General features: G+C 42.2%; 2 protein-coding genes across 9 annotated transcripts; one reads left to right on the top strand and one right to left on the bottom strand.

Moving 5' to 3' along the window:
- Positions 1-28: 28 nt before the first annotated feature.
- Positions 29-6877, bottom strand: ecd (ecdysoneless homolog (Drosophila)). 2 transcript variants are annotated; one of them, XM_061790064.1, is made up of 14 exons: positions 6729-6877; positions 6422-6647; positions 6233-6350; positions 6042-6129; positions 5508-5686; positions 5245-5437; positions 5035-5163; positions 4694-4819; positions 4531-4616; positions 3598-3701; positions 3144-3390; positions 2638-2705; positions 2362-2570; positions 29-443 (listed from the first exon to the last, which is right to left on the bottom strand). In XM_061790064.1, exons 2-14 carry the CDS (start codon positions 6624-6626, stop codon positions 240-242), a joined length of 1956 nt encoding a protein of 651 aa, XP_061646048.1. In that variant the 5' UTR covers positions 6627-6647; positions 6729-6877; the 3' UTR covers positions 29-239. The 2 variants fall into 2 exon arrangements, with proteins under 2 accessions (XP_061646048.1, XP_061646047.1); XM_061790063.1 differs by having other exon boundaries at positions 32-443; positions 2638-2708.
- A 207-nt stretch (positions 6878-7084) lies between these two features.
- fam149b1 (family with sequence similarity 149 member B1) lies at positions 7085-17900 on the top strand. Of its 7 annotated transcripts, XM_061790057.1 has the most exons (17): positions 7086-7225; positions 7414-7518; positions 8320-8433; positions 8728-8872; positions 10438-10586; positions 10683-10832; positions 11882-12031; positions 12107-12288; positions 12363-12505; positions 13439-13501; positions 13850-13968; positions 14567-14791; positions 15709-15832; positions 15935-16060; positions 16134-16215; positions 17033-17173; positions 17395-17900. In XM_061790057.1, exons 2-17 carry the CDS (start codon positions 7472-7474, stop codon positions 17475-17477), a joined length of 2043 nt encoding a protein of 680 aa, XP_061646041.1. In that variant the 5' UTR covers positions 7086-7225; positions 7414-7471; the 3' UTR covers positions 17478-17900. The 7 variants fall into 7 exon arrangements, 6 of the variants coding, with proteins under 6 accessions (XP_061646040.1, XP_061646041.1, XP_061646042.1 ...); XM_061790056.1 differs by having other exon boundaries at positions 7085-7518; XM_061790058.1 differs by having other exon boundaries at positions 7086-7518; positions 13850-13956.
- The last annotated feature ends 66 nt before the right edge of the window (positions 17901-17966 follow it).

Below are 17966 nucleotides of genomic sequence, written 5' to 3'. Positions count from 1 at the left end.
TCATTGCAAAAACATTTATTTCATTACTGCCAACCAAATGTTAAGCAGTGTCAAATTATCTCTACACATTCTTTCTTTCAAAAGTCCACCTTATTAGAATGGTGTATTCATTCACCACAACTTTGATGTATTTTACGTTATATAATAACTGCAGATGCATCTAGAGAGTCCCAAATTGTTCATTCTTCCTTTCGCTTTGAGTAACAACTTTTCCTCACTCATTATGGACTCACTGGCCGCTATGAGCGGTCCGAGTTCGGGGGGAGGTGTATCCCCAGACTCTGCAGCAAGTTGGAGGCGGGTCCGGTCAGCCCATCCTGGCAGCTGAGAGACTCCATAAGGTTGCTGACCAGGTTGAGGTCCACGTCGAGAGGCTGGATCTCCGCATCCTCAGCCGGGTTCAGGAGGCCCTCTGTGGCCAGTGGATGGGCGGACGGAGACGTCTGAGGAGAGGAAAGCTGTTTTCATCTGTGTGGGTTTCTGCAGTTACTTGTGCAACTTCCCTTACAGTATATGGCTGTCTAAATTAAGACCTGTGAATATAACTGAAGCCATACATTGATTTTGGGGGTGGTACTTGTTAAGTGTGAAATACACACAATAAGTATTGTATCATAAAAACTTAAACAAATACCATTAAAAATTTTTACTAACTTACTAACAGATGAACAACCATCCACAGATCAAATACAGGTACCATAGGACAGTCCACAGACTTCGAAGTACAATAAGTGCTGTGCATAATACTGCTCCTAACGTTAGATCACATCACAACATACAGTGAAACCATTCATGAGACATTGATGAGTTGTTGCAGTAGTTCGTTCAATCACCTGTTGTGTCAGCGAGAGAAACTCATTTTCTGCTTTCACATCTGCCTTTCGTGGCAGGAAACAGCGGCATTTTGTGACTGTTGGTAATTGTAGGTTTCTTTGAATTTTCCCCAAAAGACGAATGACCGACGTGCAGGTTCTGTGAAGGCGCTAGCTAGTCGGTACCCGTCTAGCAGTTTCCGTTAGCAACAAAAACAACTTGGACGTAAACGTTAGCTTCGCGGCAAAACTTGCGTTTCGTTAGGCGAGCCGTCAATATGACGGCGCTGCCCGATGGCGTCGCTTCTAGAAGACACACAGTAAGTAAACTACAATTCCCAAATGACTGTTCGACCTTCCTTCTGTATCCGTTCTGTATCTCATCCATCCATTTTCCACTTATCCTCACTAGGGTTCTGGGTATGCTGAAGGCCAGCTGACTCTGGGCGAGAGGCGGGGGTAAACCCTGAACTGGTCTGTCACATCATAATTATCATAATGATTATAATAATAAGTATCATAATTAGTATTAATTATTAATAATTATTATAATTATATATAATAATTATCATAATAATAATAATATCATAATCTTCAATTAACCTACCATGCATGTTTTTGGGATGTGGGAGGAAACCGGAGCTCATTCTGTATCTATTTATGCGAAATCAATACATTTAAAAATAACGCTGAAAGCTCATGTAATAAATTATTTGAAAAAACTTTTTTTTTTTTTTAAAAACACTTGTTTTTCTTTTATTTCATTTACGAAATACAAAAATGTTTTTTTAAATTTTAGCTTGAGTTTTCGTTTGCTATAATAACCTTGGTACTGACCAGAATGATCTTAACTGAATTAATCATGATGCACAAACCTTAATTATTTACATTCTCTTTAATTATGTTATTACTATATGTTTTTATAAAGTAAAATATTACAGCACGCTATTGAAAACAGAGTACAAAAATGTTGGCTTTTGGGAGAGGCGAGAATGGATGATTGGCATCTCCATTCATTTCATTGGGGAATGATGATTTGCAATACACGCATTTTCATTTTCAAGCGTGGTGACGGAATGAATTAAACTCGTATCTCAAGGCAACACTGTAACTGTACCCTTTCTAGCTACCTCCTGTAGCTGTTCACACATTGATTTCGATCCGTTTTCTACACTGCTTTATCCTCATTAGGGTCGCGGGCTGGTGAGCTAGGTCTATCCCACCTGACTTTGGCGGAAAGGTGGGATCCACCCTGTACTGGTCGCCGGCCATTTGCTGAGCATTCACACTCATAGTCACACCTATGGACAATTTAGAGTCTTCAGTGAATCTTACATGCATGTTTTTCAAAAGTGGGAGGAAGCCAGACTACTTGGAGAAAACCCACATAAGCACGGGGAGAACATGCAAAACTTCTCACGAAAAGGCCGAAGCCGAGATTCAGTCCCTGAACCTCAGAACTGTGAGGCAGACGTGCGAACCACAGGACCAATATGCTGCCCTACTTCTTTTGATAGGTCACAAATCTAAGGCAGAGGTCTCTTCTTACCGTCTGATTAAAGCTCTGCCCGATGTGTGTGTTCATCAGCTCCTGGTCCATTTGGTCCATGTATCCTTTAAGAGTATCCAAAGCCTCCATCCCATTTATTTCCCCAGGAGCAGAGGGTCCCTCGTCTAGCTCTTCATCCTCCTCCCCGACTACAGCCCACTCATCTTCGTAAAGATCATCCGAATCTAGCGTTTCTACGTCACTTGTGTCTGAAGAAAAAAATAATTGATGGATTCAAGTTCAGTGATCAGCAGTCAATTTCAAACATTAACGCACCTAATATTAGTTCCAGTTCACTTATGACGGTTGCTGTGTCGTAGGTGAAAGGATGATCGCATGAAGAGCTACTGCAATGAAAGACAAGAAGCAAATATTGAATCCATTATATCTTAGTGGTACACAAACCTTTTACACTCAGTATCACCTAATAAGTATTTAGTACTACCATCATGACCAACATTAAAATAGTAGGCCAAAGTGTTCAAAACGTTTATTTAATACAGTATTATTGTAACAAAGTATCATTACACAGTTTTAACATTAACATTGCGCTTAAATGATTCAATTAAAATGTTTTGCGCATAAAAGTTAAATGAAAAATGTACTGAAATAATTCATTAAAAACAACTCAGATTAAATGCAAATGCTTTGAACTCAAAAGTTGAGTCAACTGAACTGTACTCAGGCAGTGATTCTTTTGCATACCACTAGAGGGAGGCCGGATACACCCACACTTTTAATCACTGCATTAGCTGACATAATGGGTCAGAAGCGGGTCTCACCAAGGTAACTCGGCCCCCATGTATGATGACTTGGCATTGAGGAATCCCTCCATCCTCCGGCTGACCCCCAGCAGACTGTAACCGGCCTCCTCTCCTTCCTCGCTGTCCTCCGTCTCCGTTCTCCCAGCGTACTCCGCTTGCCTGCCGGGCTGAGGGCGTTTGCCGGGTGTAGTGTCTGGTCCGGACCCGGACCTTTCCTCAAGCATGAGTTCCAAATCCTGGGCGGTGACATCCAGCCAACTGTCACCTGGAGATGAGCACGAAGAAACATATTGTTAGCATCTGAACTTGAGTAGAAGCAACTCGCCTCGTCACTACGCCCTCGCTCTCCACTCTGTGATCATAGAAACGAAAGCCAGACTCTCCATTGACCCAGCAGTATGTGGGGCAGGGTTACCTGCATGAAAATAGGGTCATGCAGCATCATTCAGTGCCAGTTTGCTGTTGCACTCACTGTCCTCTTGCGGGAGCTGTGCCTCTTGTTTCCTCAACTCCTCCGCGTCAATGGGACCACAGGAGCTCAGCAGTTGGAGAACCTCCTCCCCCGGAGACATCTCACTGCAAGACAGGTCAAAATCAAGCATGTTCAAGATCCAATTTCTAGCTTTTCGAACACCTTACAGTTTTGGTAAAGTATACATGAAAAATATTTTACTGTGGGGAAAGACTTGGATTGATGGAGTACAAATACCAATTCCAATGAAGCAGAGACATTATGGAAAACGTAGATATAAACAGAATACAATGATTTGCAAGTCCCTTCACCCTATATAAAACTCAATATCCTACAAATACTAGATATTTCATGTTGAAACTGATAAACCTTTCCCCCCCCAAATATTCTCTCGTTTTGAATTTGATGCCTGCAACACGTTCCAAAAAAAGCTGGGACAGTGGCAAGTTTACCACTGTGTTACATCACATTTCCTTTTAACAACACTCAATAAGTATTTGGGAACTGAGGGCAATTTTGTTAACTTGAGTTGCTCAACATTACGGAGTCTCTGTTGCGTCGTGTCATAATGGATATGTCTACCCAATTTTGTGTTGATTGGTCAAACGGGTATTGGGGGCTATATATTTATATATATATATTTTTTTTTATTTCCAGGGGGCCTTACTGAGTACATTTTGGCAGGTCGTAAAAATCCATAAAGGTTCATCAGGATACATGTGATTGCATTTTCAAATATGTTGAGGCCCTCAGAAAGACTATTCATTTGTCAGAAGAATAACCACAGTGATTCCAAGATGGTCTATTTCGGTTTCTTTTTTTTCTTTTCTACAAAGGAGTAAGGAATTGAAACAAAACACTAATATCTTCGGCACACGATTATGCATCTATGCTTTGTATTCATAATGACAAGTTCACAATAAAAGGTCTCACCTGGGTTTTGAGGCGACCGACTGTCTAAAGAAGTTTTCTGCCGATGTCATCAGCACTCTCCAATGTGACGAACCCTCCATCTCTTCCTGCGCTTGAACACAAAAGCTGAAATGTCTTCATGGCTAACGTGCATTAACGTAGGCATTCAAAATGCCAGACTAACCCGGAAGTAACCGTTGCTTTTCAGACTTTGCAGAAACCCTTTCCACTGAGAGTTACAGCTGACCGGGGAGTCGCCCCCCGAAGACGGCAGCCTGCACTTGGAGCACAGTATCTCGAAGCCATGAGCCTGGGGGGGGGGGGGGGGAGAGAGAGCGAGAGACAGAGAGAGAGAGAGAGAAAGAGAGAGAGAGACACACACACAGAGGGAGGCAAGACACAAACACACACAAGGGAATGGGGGACAGGGCACACTCACCGACATAAACATAGTGGTTAACATTTGTCACAAGCGACAGCAATGAGCCATTTATAAATATTAAAGTATTAACAATATTGTCTCACCAGCTTCATGCCAAGCTCGTGTGCTTTGTACAGCGGGTCCGTGCGCGCAGGCATGGTGAAGCCACTCCTCCTGTCTGGGACGAAGTGTTGCTGCTGCAGCTGAGCGTACAAGCACCGAGTGAACGTCACCTGGAAGAACACATGGCATCTCAATGTTAACAACTGGAAGGTACCATTGTGAAATCACATACTGCATTGGCATTGGCGTACTGAGGTTAAGACCCGTGTGTCAGGAGGGAAGTTCTTGAAATTTCTGCAGGCCTGGAGGTCGATGGGGTCTCGCAGGTAAAATGCGGACACGGCGGGGGCCACAAGATCAGGCCGCTGCTCCAAAACCATGGCCACCCCCACCGGTACAAAGGAGTGGGCACGGTGCAGGCTGGCTGCAATCTTCTCTGGATACCTAAACCGAGGACATGAATAAATAGTAAATCTATAGTAGCTGCTAAGGGTGGACAATTGTGTCCTCTCACCTATCCAGCCGCTTATCCAGGACGCAAGTAATCTTGGGGCTTGCCCGGCATGCTTCTGGCTGGGAGGAGAGTAGTGCTAGAGCTTCTGGAACACTTGGTACCACATCCTTCTGGATCCCCGTCGGACTGGAACGCGAAGGGCAGGGCAGGAGATGCAACGCGCCGCGGTAGAGGAACACCTAACAAGAATTTAAAAAGTGAGTGAAACATGAAAATAATTATTTGTCTTTAATGGGGCAGTGGTGGGAAGTAACAAATACTTTGTTACTGTACAAAAGTAGATATTTCCAGGTATATTTAGTTTACTTGAGTATTTTTCTCAGGACATTTTACTCTTATTTGCAACATTTGAAACATGATATATATATATATATATTTACATTGTACTGCTTCCTCTTTTTAATCTTCTTTCGGGTTAAATTGTTTAAAAAAAAAAGAAAGAAGCCTGATATGTCTCCTTTAAAATGGCAAGTATGCATACAGTATATGAACAGTAATTGTTGTATTTGAATGCACCTCATCCCAAACACTCACCCTGTTCTCACTGGTTTCCGGATTCAGCCATTTTGGGAGATGATCTGCTACTTCAATTAGAAGGAATTCCCCATCGTTGTCCTCAACTCTGCGAAGTAAATAAATAAGTAAATAACAATATATAAGCACCTGACCAAAAACAGCACAGGAAAATTATAAGAAGTGAATCAATAGAGAATGTTTTTCCTCACCTTGCAACAAGTTCCGGAAAAGCCTCTGTAATTTTCTTCAGAAGGTAAACAATAAACCACTCATCCTCCACATTATCGCCAAACTGGGTGCTGCCACCGATATGAGCTGGAACACCCCCTGAACATAACAAGAATCAAAAATCAACCCTCGCAGAGTAGAGTAAAATCATGGACGGATGGCACTCCTACCTTTCTCAGGATAATACTTGATGTTGAATGGCTGATTCTGCCAGATGTACTGCATGGACAGAGGCGCTATTTTTGCAAGGATCTCCTCTACAAGACCCGACAGGTGTTCCTCGATGTGTTGTACCGTAGAACTGATGGGATGCGTCAGAAAGAGTTTGTACTGTACTGCATCCTCCTGAACCACTCTCCTCTGGAGCACATCCATTGTTGTAGTGTAATGAAATTCCTGTGCGGAAAAGATATTGAGCCTAATTCACAAGTGCGAGGGGCACATTTTTACATACATAAAATAAGTTATTAACCTCACCTCGACTTGTTTGTAAGACGTTATTTAATGTCGCCAATTCAATAAATGTGGCGATTTTTATTTACGCCACTATCACGCCGTTCCTTATTATCATGGGTTCTACTCTCAAATCTCTTCGACAAGCCAAGTCGGAAACAATATGTTCCTACTAAGTGTAGCAATAGCAACATGGCCTAAGTAGTTTATTTTGTAATTTAAAATCGTAATTAATTTTATCTGTTTATTTAATATTTTTATTATTCACATAATTGTAATAATATCATTTTATTCTCCAAATCAACGAACGGTACAAATGTACCAACGGGAAGACGGAAATATTTAAGAGACGCATCCTTATTGTTACAAGGAATTCTGGGAGTTGCAGTCAAACGCGTTTACCCTGCCAGTGTAACCATGACAGCCGTGTTGTTGGCGGTGCTAACGCTAGTAGCATAGGCGTTCACGGAACGAAAGATAGCGTGACAGGCACCCGTTTGCTATGTAAACCGGTGAAAAAGGTGAACGTCAAATATACTGTTAAAAGCAGCAATGACAGGAATTGAGTTTTTGACGCTGCTTGTGCCATTTTGGCTCAGCTATAAAGCGCAGCTACTAGCCTAAAGTTAGCTTACGCGTTCGTAAGTCCGGTTAGCATCTTTGGAAATGTCATTATTATTCCGCCTAAACTGTTCCCTGCGGGTTCAAGATGCGGAGACGAGAAGCCGAGGCGAGGCCTTGAGCCTTTAGACACAGAGGGAAGGAGAATGATCTCACGGTACAACAGGAGACCTGTATCGCACAAGCTTGAAATGTAAGTACGATACATTATTTTGGTTCTTAACAATATGAGACTGTCTCAGCATCAACACACTACAACCATAATATTAATGTTATTGCTAAAATAATACATTTCTATCGAAATCAATTTACATAGTGAATAAATATATTTAATAGGGCATATTGTGGATGCAAGCCTTGTATTACGTCTCTTTACATTGGATAGGAACCTCGTTTTACGACGTTTCTAGGTTACGAACGGCGCGCAATAAACTAGTTTGCGCAGCCTCGTCACGTGACACAAAAAAAAGCACGCTCAGTTATCACCACACTTAAAACGGCCCTACTGCTGTTTTTCATATGATTATTTTATGTTTATGGGCTAAAAGTGTTTGTTTTTTTTACACATCTTTACTGTATTCGTGACATTACTGTTTTAACTAGTAGATTGGTGATACAGTTTGGCGCCCGTAAGAATACGTCGCAAGAAGACACGGTCAGTTACCACTGTACTTACTGGTTTTCATTTGATTGGGTTCGCTTCCTAGCCTAGAAGTTTTTCATCCAAATATTTACTGCAATTATGGCTTTATTACTGCGTTAAGTTCACTGAAGACTACATTTCCCGTAGGTGTGAATTTGACTGTGAATGTCTGTTTGTCGATTATGTGCCCTGCAATTGGCTGGTGACCAGTCCGGGGTGTGCCGCTCTTGTCTTGCCCAAAGTTAGCTCAGATGGGCTGCAGCTCACCTGCCGCCCTAACGAGGACAACCGTTATAGAAAACGGATGGAGTTATGGTACACGGTACTTAATGGATGTGTTGTTGTGTGCAGCCGTGGCCTGTCTCGCAGCAGTCTCGACCACCACCCACTCCCCGAGGAGGCAGACCACCAAACCCCTCAGTGCCCCCTCGATGACGTGGAAGAGGTTGTCTCCATCCGCAACAGGCGAGGCAGCATCACTCCCTCTACAGCCAATCGAACAAGTCAAGAGCGAGACCTTGAAATGCGAAACAAGATCCACTCCTTAGATTAATTGATATTGTGTTGCCTCCTTCAGATGTGCTGCTAAAAGAATAACTCATCAAGACAGCTTCTTAGAATATGCTATTACTGTACTTTGACATTTACCCTTTGTATCCACTTGGAAACCCTGCCTTTGAATATGTGATCAATCCCAAAACACAGACCACAATAATTGTAAAACTAATCCTTTATCTTTTTATTTATATCTATATGTAGTTCGGAGATATCTGGCGCTTCCAGCCCCTCCGACTGCCCCACGGTCATCTCCGTGGACTCCAGCCGGTCGTGGTCAGGCATCCACAGCTCCACAGGCACCGCCGTGTCCACAGAGAGGAGCTCTGTCCTCTCCTGGGGCTACGATGTAAGACGCCGCTCCTCAGTACACAATGTGATATCATGAATTTAGTCACTGAAAAAAAAAAAAACATCAACAGATACACATTGTGTAATTTTAATTAGAGATTTGATTGACAATCACAGGCTGTATAGAATGTAAACTCCTTTGTTTTTTCCTCCTGCTTGTATGTTTTCACAAGGCCTGCACCCGCTGAGTATTGTTTGTAGGCACAACTGGTCCCATAAATTTTTTTTCAAGGATTCGAAAGTTTTTTAATTTCGACTTCCTCCTGCTGCTTCTAAGAAACAAAACTCGGTGGGAAGAATTTTACTGCATCCCATTTCAACTTTATCTTGTATTTCTCTGTTCGGATCCATGTGGCACTGTCTACATTCAAATTAAAATGGAATGAGGCAACTCAGCTATACCTGGGTTTACATGCAAACCTTTTTTCTCATTCCGATTGCAGATCTCCGGGCAACTGTTTTCATGTGATGTGATCTATTTCGATCTGGTGTTTACATTTATACTACATTTAATCGGAACAAACGTATTACAAATGTGTGAGGCTCTATGTTAACATCGCTTGATTTATCAAGATGGAGGTCAGTCATCTATTTAGTTTATATGGAGCACTTTTGTTCAGATTGAGCTTCTCACCCGATTCTAATTACGATACAAGGCTCCATGTAAACCAGGCAAATTTGTTATGATAATTACAACTTCTGATCCTGGCTATTTTAACTTTTGACTGAGATACTATAGACATTTTCATTTAATTTTTTTTAAAAATCATTTTGATTATGTGTGGCTATTTCCCAAAATGGACATCCTTTACAGCACCCTTTAAATAAAATGCACATAGGATAAGACATATATGTATTTGTAAAAATCATATTATTCAAATTACTGTATGAAGGTCTCAATGTTTGGATTTAATTGTTTCCACCCACTGTAGTTATAAGATCAGGATTTTTGTAATTTTCAAAAGATATTTCATGATGTCACTGTTCCCAAAATATATAATTAAAATTTTTTACAATTCAACCATTATTATTGAGTTATTTTGTTTTATTTGCCCACTACATAAGGTGGTGACTTTGGTCATTTTTAAATAAGTTTCATCAACTCATCGACATGAACATTCTTCCAAAAACCAAAATATCAGATTTTTCTTAACGTTAACCCATTATTATCTAGGTATTGTATTTATTTATTTGCCTACGATACAGTAGAAGAGACATTTTTGGAATTTTGAAATAAAATTCATGATGTCATTAGTATGAGGATTCTTCTTTTTGTAAATTCATTTATTACCACCCATAAAAAGGGGGAAGTTTTGGAATGATGATTATTATTATTTTTTAATATAATGGCATCAATGTGGCTATTGTCTCCTCCCAACTATTATACACCCAATATTATTATTTTTTAGTATTTTTTTATGCAATGGCTACCCATTTAAAAAAAAAAAAAAAAAAAAAAAAAAACTACTGACAGAAGATGGAAGTTGCCATCTAACAAACAACCAATATCCTCTTGGTGGATTTAATAACTGCCTTGCTTCCATTGCTTATCTTAACCCGCAGGAGTTTGACAAGGCGGCGTCACGCCAAGTGCAGCAAATGTTTGAGGAGATCGACAAGGAGCTGTACGAGGGTAAAGGCAGCGGGGGAGGGATACTCCCGGGGATGCAGGAGGAGTGCCAGCAGTGGGCCACGCGCTTCCCTCATCTTCGGTTTGTCACCCACATGGAAAATAGCGCTTGATCCTTTCGATTAAAAGACACGTTTGGCTGTTTTAGTTTCTATTCTGATGTGTCTGTGTGACTCAGGATTCTGGGCACTCAGTTGGTGTGTCCAAGTGATGAGGGCTTCCAGTGGTACACGACCTCAGGAACGGTCGGCAGCAGCTACAGTAGAAGCCCATCAACGTCCCAGCAGATCATCGGAAAGTCAAGTCAGAAAGATGACAACAATATGGAGTGAGTTTTCTCTTTGCTTTGACACTCACTCAATGGTGGCAAAGGTACATCACCACAGTCTTATTTGTGCTCATATCAAACTGGGAACATATTATGGACTATTTTCTATTTACATGGTCATATACAAGTCGTTGGGTCTCTGGAGTGCTTTCCCACCCTTCAAGTGTGAAATTAAGTATTGTAAATCTTGAGTGTCATTCTGAATTTTGCTGATTTGTGCAATCATAGTTCATCATGTTTACATAAAAAAATTAAAAAAACTTTAACACCATCATGTTAACAAACAACCACAGTTTCTGATAAGCGTCACATTCTTGATTGCTCGGGGAAGTTGTCAACACGGTGTGGACGATAATTGTATTGCAGGCGAAAAGCCTGCTTCATGCGCCACATGCACTAATCGACAAGTGTAAGACGAGCTGCTTCCATGAGTGTAAATGCTTTTACAGTGTTTACAGTGATGTGGCTAGCCAAATAGCCCAAATTTGCACGTGATTGATGCCCGCGCCAGAAAGGTTTAATGTACTCTATAGATTCCACAAGATGATGGCAAAGCTGCTCAACTCACTTCAGCAGTTCCTTGACACCATAATGCTACAAGGTAGTGGTAAAGCTTTATTTTTATACTAGACATGAGATCGGCCTAAACACAAAAACAGCAATAGTTGAGTTTTTCTGTAGACAGGTCCTCCCTTAAACATCAAATACGTGAATTCGCGAGTAGTGAAAATGCATTTTGTCTTTTTACAGGCGCTCGTGTTTTTTTTTTCACGCACACTCTGGGCTTCACTTCCCCAAGAAGAAGCTGCTTGCATAGTCGCAATGCCCTATCTGGTAGTCGCCATTCGCCAGGTGGGGTAACATTTGCTCACTTGCATGAGACAAGGCTTCCCCCTTAAAAATAGGCTCATTTCAGCAAGACAAAAAAAGGGTGTAAACTCTGCTGTACTTCTTGATCCTTGGGGTATTTTGACACAAGACAGGTTACTAGAACTCCTGTGAACTCTTTTAAATTGTGGGGAAAATTGTTCAATTTGTCTACGTTGAAGGTTGAACGTGCTAGGCCGCAGCGCGGCGCTGCTCAAGTCCAACTCAGCAGAGTTAAACGGGGCTTTAGCCACCTCAAGAGACTCCAGGCCAAGGGTGATCGAGGTGGAGGGCTACATGGAGGAGTACCTGGCCTTTGACAGCATCAGTCTGTGAGTTGGTGGTTGCGCGCTCGTTTTTTAAAGGCAAATGCAGCATTACGATGTGAACACATCTGCCTCGCACAGGGAGGACGAAAAGGAGAGGACCTGCCCCGAGCCGTGCCCGAGGCGTCACTGCATGCCTCCCGTCTCGCCCTACAGGTCTCGCCGTCAGGCTGTACTCGATCATTTGTTCGACGACGTGTGGCGGCAGCTAGTGGGCTGCATGAGCTATCTGGTCCACCGCCAATGGGAACATCGCACCTCTGGTATGCCCACCCCCACTCTATGTTTCACTTTATTCGCACAAATAATTGAGGTTGGTTGAACTTGTGATTGACAGGTCATGAAAAGCCTTCTGGTAACTTGAGTCCAGTGCTGCAGAATTCCTTGACATTGTTCTCCACACTTCCAAGTGTGTTGCCCAAACTTGGCCAAAGCCATGCTATGCCCCCGCCTCCACCCGCCCCTGGTTTGCCCCTCCAGGTTAGTGACTGCGGCAATGAATTTCTTTGGCCCACATTTAGCAGTTAAATCACAGTGTGAAAGCTGACAGACAAGATATTATGCATCAAAAATCTGTACGCGCGCGTGTGTGTGTGTGTGTGTGTGTGTGTGTGTGTGTGAATGCTGACAATTATTTAAATAAATTTTTTTATGTATATTTTTTAGTACGCAGGGAAGCGCCATCCTTAATATTCAAAATCAGTTAGAAAACAAAATTAGAGGTGTAATAGAGTAATTGATTATCAAATTAATCAACAGCTATTTCTATGATCGATTAATTGTTTAGAGATATTCTTTAACTTAAAATTGTCCAAATCTTCTATCTATCTATCTAGCTTCTTTAATCACGATAAGACATTTGCAAACATCTGCTTTTACTTTGGAAAACAATGATCAACATTTTTGCCTATTTCTGACATGCGATGGACCAAACCAGTAACTGAGTCATAATCAATTTATGTTATGGAAATCAAAAACTGTTTTGTTTATCCGATTAATGGAAAAAATATTCGAAGGAGTAATCAATTATTAAAATAATTGTTAGTTGCAGCCCTAGTTTCATTCTTTGTAATTTTGGTGCCACTCTCAGCATTCGCACAAGGTTTTCTGAGTAATTTCTAGCCCTGTGTTTTTTTTTCACATTTCTCTTGAATAACATGTATGAATTGAAAATGTAATGTTTACAGATGGGTTAGTCGTACAGATAAGTTCAACTCATCAGTCCTGATTAGTGTATAGAATCATGTAAGAGCCTGGCGTCCTTGATTTATTTTCACTCCTGTTTCCTTCTCTTCCCTTTTTCACCTCCTCCGACCTTGTCGTATGTCTACATCTGTTCTTTTCCTCCCTTTGTTATACCGTTACCTTCTTCACGACTGTCCGGTGACTCTCACTGTGGCCGCTCACTTAAAGAAGTCGAGGGGCTCAAAGCACAAGTCCCGCCGGAAACCCCAAAAGCAGAAAAGGCCACCCAGTGTATGTAAACTCCCTTGCTCAGAGGCAGGATGGCGACATGCTGCCATTCTGGCTCCTCGTCTTTTAGTTCTAGATTGAATGTGCTTGTGCCTGTCCATTAACCAAAAAGCAGTTTATGAATTAACTGCATCTTACCGTCTTCACGTGTTTCCAGAGAATGCTTGTTTTGTTTCAAAGTCTTGTGAAAGTTGTTTTGTTGGTGGCCTTGCAGATTTGGGGGGCCTGCTGCACGATAATTAACTGAGAAGATGCTGGCTGGATTATTGACATTACAACAACTAACCTTAGAGGCACTGGACAAAGTAGTCTTCTATAATCTTTATCACTTGTTTTTGCCTCTCTCAAAAGGCCGGAAGGGTCTCGATTGGAGGCACCCAGCACAACCTGAACGACCTCATCATGATACACAGCATCCCGCTGCAACAGAGGAACCTGGCCGCGCTGGACAGAACTCAGTGCGAATTACAGTAAACGTCATAGCAACCGAGCCCTTCCACTATAGCGAAAAAGTGCGAGTAATTGATGCCCCCACTAAAAATGTTTATAAGTGCCTATATTCATAGTTTAAACTGTAAATATATTTCTACTCATTTAAAACTACTCTTCCAATATTACCCTTAGAAATAAGTTGCGGTAATGTTGATGTGTTGGATGTGTGCATTTTAGGGGTATGGCTTAGTGAGTGTTTTCAGAAGTGGGCCGGTTAGTCTGTGTGTGAGTGTCTGGGCGTGAGTTGTGGCCTACAGCAGCTTCTTGCGACTGTCCTCCTTTTTGTCAAACTCTTTCGACAGAACAAACAAATCAACCAAGCTACGGCTGCTAAGTCTTAAATTGAGGCACTCATAAGTCAGTGTATTGCTGTACTTCCTTGAGACCAGTTCTTATTTAGACTCTGCTTTGGTGGCATCTTAAGAGTGTTGTAGCAGAGCACAAAACCCCTGAATAGGGGAATTTTTCAGTGGATAAGGTTAAAAAAAAAAAAAAAAAAAGAATAGGCAGGGGATTACTATACACTTCTAGAACATTCTCATTTAGCACTCATCCTTTTTTTCATTTACTCTGTAGGGATCCAGAGGAGCGCGGCCCCCTGATGCCGGCCTCGGGCACGGCACCTGCCGGTAACTCCCGTCCCCGCCGAAACCTGGAGCAAAGCTCGTCATCATTGACCCGCCCGCCCCAGTCGGCCCGCCGCAGAAACCTGGCACCCCGCACACTCCAGCCGCTCGTTCCCAGCCTGAGTCAGTCCAGCGCGGCCAGATCTATGGAGGAGGTCATCCGGGTTACACGGCTGTGAGTTGGCTCACTCGCATACGTAGCTTGGATTCTCTCGCTCAAGTTGTACAGAGCAGGGACTTTTTTTTAACAGTCTCTTAATTTGCGCCTTGTGGCGCTGCAGTGTAAAGTAACAGGAGGGAGGTGATGGAACTTTCACATGAACTCAATTTATTCCTACCATCTTGTGTCAAATATAGAAACTCTTAACATTGTGTCAAATTTACAAACTAACATCTAAACCCCACACAAGCATGGGCGAACATGGAAACTCCAGACAGGAAGACATAAGCCCAGATTCAAACCCTGAACTTCTCAACTGTAAGGCAGATGTATAAGTGACTCCTTCACCATGCTGCCTGCCATCAGAAACCTCACAAAACAGTCTTGTTTTGTTGTTGCTACATTAAGTACATTGCAAAAATCTCCCTTCCTGAAGAAAAAAATCACGCTCAATATTGCTTGGCACTCAACACTGTCTATCTGATTATGGTTACCTTATTTAGACACATGAAAAGGTTGCAAAATATTAGCAACAGCTTTGATGCAGTGCAGTTTTACATCACTGCAAACAACACCCACAATAATAAAAGTATTGTTAAATTGACACCTCGCTGACATAAGAACTGTCCATTATTTTCTTTTTAAGGGCAGAATTTTTGCATAGGATCTTATTTGGGGCAGCACGGAGTAGTAGTTGTTAGTATGTCTGATACACAGTCAAGAGTTCCCGGGTTTGAATCTCAGCTCAGGGCTTCCTGTGTAGTTTGTCGACTTTCTTTGGGTATTCCGGCTACCCCCCACAATCCAAAAACATGCATGTTAGATTAATTGAAGACTCTAAATTGTCCGTAGGGTTGAATGTGATTGTGAATGGTTGTATGCCACATTTGCATTCTGTTGTCTCATATTAAAGTGTGTGTATTCCTCCAAAGACCCACGGCCAGCGACTGCCTGTTGTCTCCATTGTTTGCACTGAGCAGGAACACGCTCCTGCCGCCCATTGGCGCTGGAGACACAGAGTCGTCCCCGTTGGGACAGCAGTCCAAAGCTGCTCAGGTAACACAACTTCACACTTGACTCTTCAGACTATCAACTCCATTATTATTTTATGACTTGAGAGAAACTATGGAAGAATTCTGTTACATTCCTTCCCACCAGCGCCAGAAAGGCTTGTCCAGCCGAGCCCACAGTGCCCTAAATGATGAGGTTGTTAGTTCCATTCCGAGGGATCGCCTTTACCCAGTGGACGTCTTCTCCCGGCCCAGCACCACACACACTTACAGAGTAAGTCATTGCCTCTGTGGACATGATTCTTTCCATGTGCGGTGTGGTTTGAGCGCTGATGTTTCCTCCTTAGTCGGACACTCCTTACCGGCGCTCCTTCACTGTGCTGGACAACATTGGACAGGCGAGGCCTGGAAGAGCCTCGGTAGCCACAGGTGTGACACTTAACTTTGTTTACACTAAGAAGAATTGGTTTACAGTACAGCAGGAATAAGAGACCCACTGATGGAAAAATACAAATTCACATCTCCAGAAATGCAAATGATTCCTAATTTAGATAAGAACAACATTTTACATCCTCATAGTTTGAATCAGGGATGTCAAACTCATTTTCATCGCGGACCACATCATAGTTACGCATGGGCCGTGTATAATCACTTCATCATATTACGTATGCACAATTGCCTCTGCATTTCATTCATTGTACAATGAAACCTTGGTTTTCATACGGCCTTTTTTTGTATAATTGGGTTTTCGATTATTTTTCCATCAAAACTTTGTCCCAGTTTTTGTACATCTGTTCGTTTTTTGCAGCAAAATTGCGTGAGTCAATGGTGGCATGTGTGTGCTGACTCCAATTTCATGATTTTGAATGTGATTGGTTATTTCTGAACACAGCCACATCCCCATTACGAGAGGGTGTGCATTCACTTATTTTTACTTACCTTCACTCAAACCTTTTTGAGTTGTACAAGTTATAGGTCTTATGAATGGTGGAAAGTATTTTGAAATTGTCGTGGCATAATTTTTTTAAATCACAAAAACCTGGTGTCTGAACAGGGGTGTGTGGACTTTTGCTATCCAGTGTACATGTACCCTCTAATTGACTGCGGCCTGTCCAAGATGTACCTAGTCTCTTATTATGCTCTATGCATAATCCTGCCAAACATACTAAGGAAGAAAACATCACTTCCTTGGAGGAGGTAATAAACATCCAGGACATTTGCAACATTTTCTCCCTGCTTCCGCAAGACTCCCTCGGGATCGGTGTGACCGGCGTGAGCCTCGGCATCGGCAGCTCGTCTTTCTTGGAGTCGTTTTCCCACCACCCCCTAGGCCGCTGGCCAATCAGGAATGAGGATGAAGAGCCAGACTTTCAGACGACGCTCCCAGGTTAGGAACCAGAGGAAAAGAAAAAAAAAAGAAAAAATGCTTTCACAGTTCAGTTACCGTACTTGTAGGGTTTTTAGACCTCTTTCAGCACCTGACAGTTGAATTGCATGACATATTTACACAAATATACTGTACACATAAATGTCAGCCACTCATAAAAAATATACCACACAAAAGTAGTTTAAAACCCTGATATAATTGTAGAATTTCCTGTCTTGTAGCGCCACTGGTGCCTGTGTCCGTCCCACCTCGGTCTCACAGCCGGGGGGGCATCTCTTCCAGACCCAGCAGACCGGGACTGTAGCTGGTGGCTTCCAAATGTCTCCACGCACTTTAGCCATTCTTCTTTATACTGCGTAAATACACAGCAGTTGTTGTTTTACAGAAATGTTTCATATTATTATTACAGTATATAGCTTTGTTAGAGGTTTATTTTTGTATTTCAAATCAGCTTCTGAAGCTGCCAAAAGAAGAACACTTGGATCTGGTGTACGCGTGCTTATTTGAATGTAAGAACTTCTCTCCTCTAAGAGGGCAACAACACACTCTGTGAGACAGAATTACAATGTATTAGTGCTGCATTTGTCAGCCCTGAGTATTCTTCGAGCGGATTGCGGAAGAAACATCACTTTTAACACATCCCGCACTAAAGGATAATCGCTCAGGATAATCTTTCAGAGACAGCTGACAATCAAGCCTTAGCTGTCTGTTTTGAAGCGGGGAAAAATGCTCAAAATCTGCCCAGATTATTAGTATGTGTACCCTGTTAAGCAATAAGTGTGCAAAACAATTA

This window comes from Phyllopteryx taeniolatus, chromosome 11 (assembly GCF_024500385.1).
Source record: "Phyllopteryx taeniolatus isolate TA_2022b chromosome 11, UOR_Ptae_1.2, whole genome shotgun sequence".
NCBI classification, from domain to species: Eukaryota; Metazoa; Chordata; class Actinopteri; order Syngnathiformes; family Syngnathidae; genus Phyllopteryx; species Phyllopteryx taeniolatus.
Note: the sequence above shows the minus strand (reverse complement) of the source record. Positions and strands in the feature narration are given on the sequence as shown.

Bases quoted from the DNA above. Each gene is read 5' to 3' on its own strand.
- ecd (XM_061790063.1), bottom strand. From the start codon at position 6,626: ATGGATGTGCTCCAGAGGAGAGTGGTTCAGGAGGATGCAGTACAGTAC. The intron at 3,702-4,530 runs GTGAGACCTTTT...CCTGTCTTGCAG, and splicing joins TCGGTCGCCTCAAAACCCAG to TGAGATGTCTCCGGGGGAGG. The intron at 2,571-2,637 runs GTGCGTTAATGT...TTTTTTCTTCAG, and splicing joins TGAACTGGAACTAATATTAG to ACACAAGTGACGTAGAAACG.
- fam149b1 (XM_061790056.1), top strand. From the start codon at position 7,472: ATGATCTCACGGTACAACAGGAGACCTGTATCGCACAAGCTTGAAAT. The intron at 12,506-13,438 runs GTTAGTGACTGC...GCTCACTTAAAG, and splicing joins CCCCTGGTTTGCCCCTCCAG to AAGTCGAGGGGCTCAAAGCA. The intron at 16,061-16,133 runs GTAAGTCATTGC...TTTCCTCCTTAG, and splicing joins GCACCACACACACTTACAGA to TCGGACACTCCTTACCGGCG.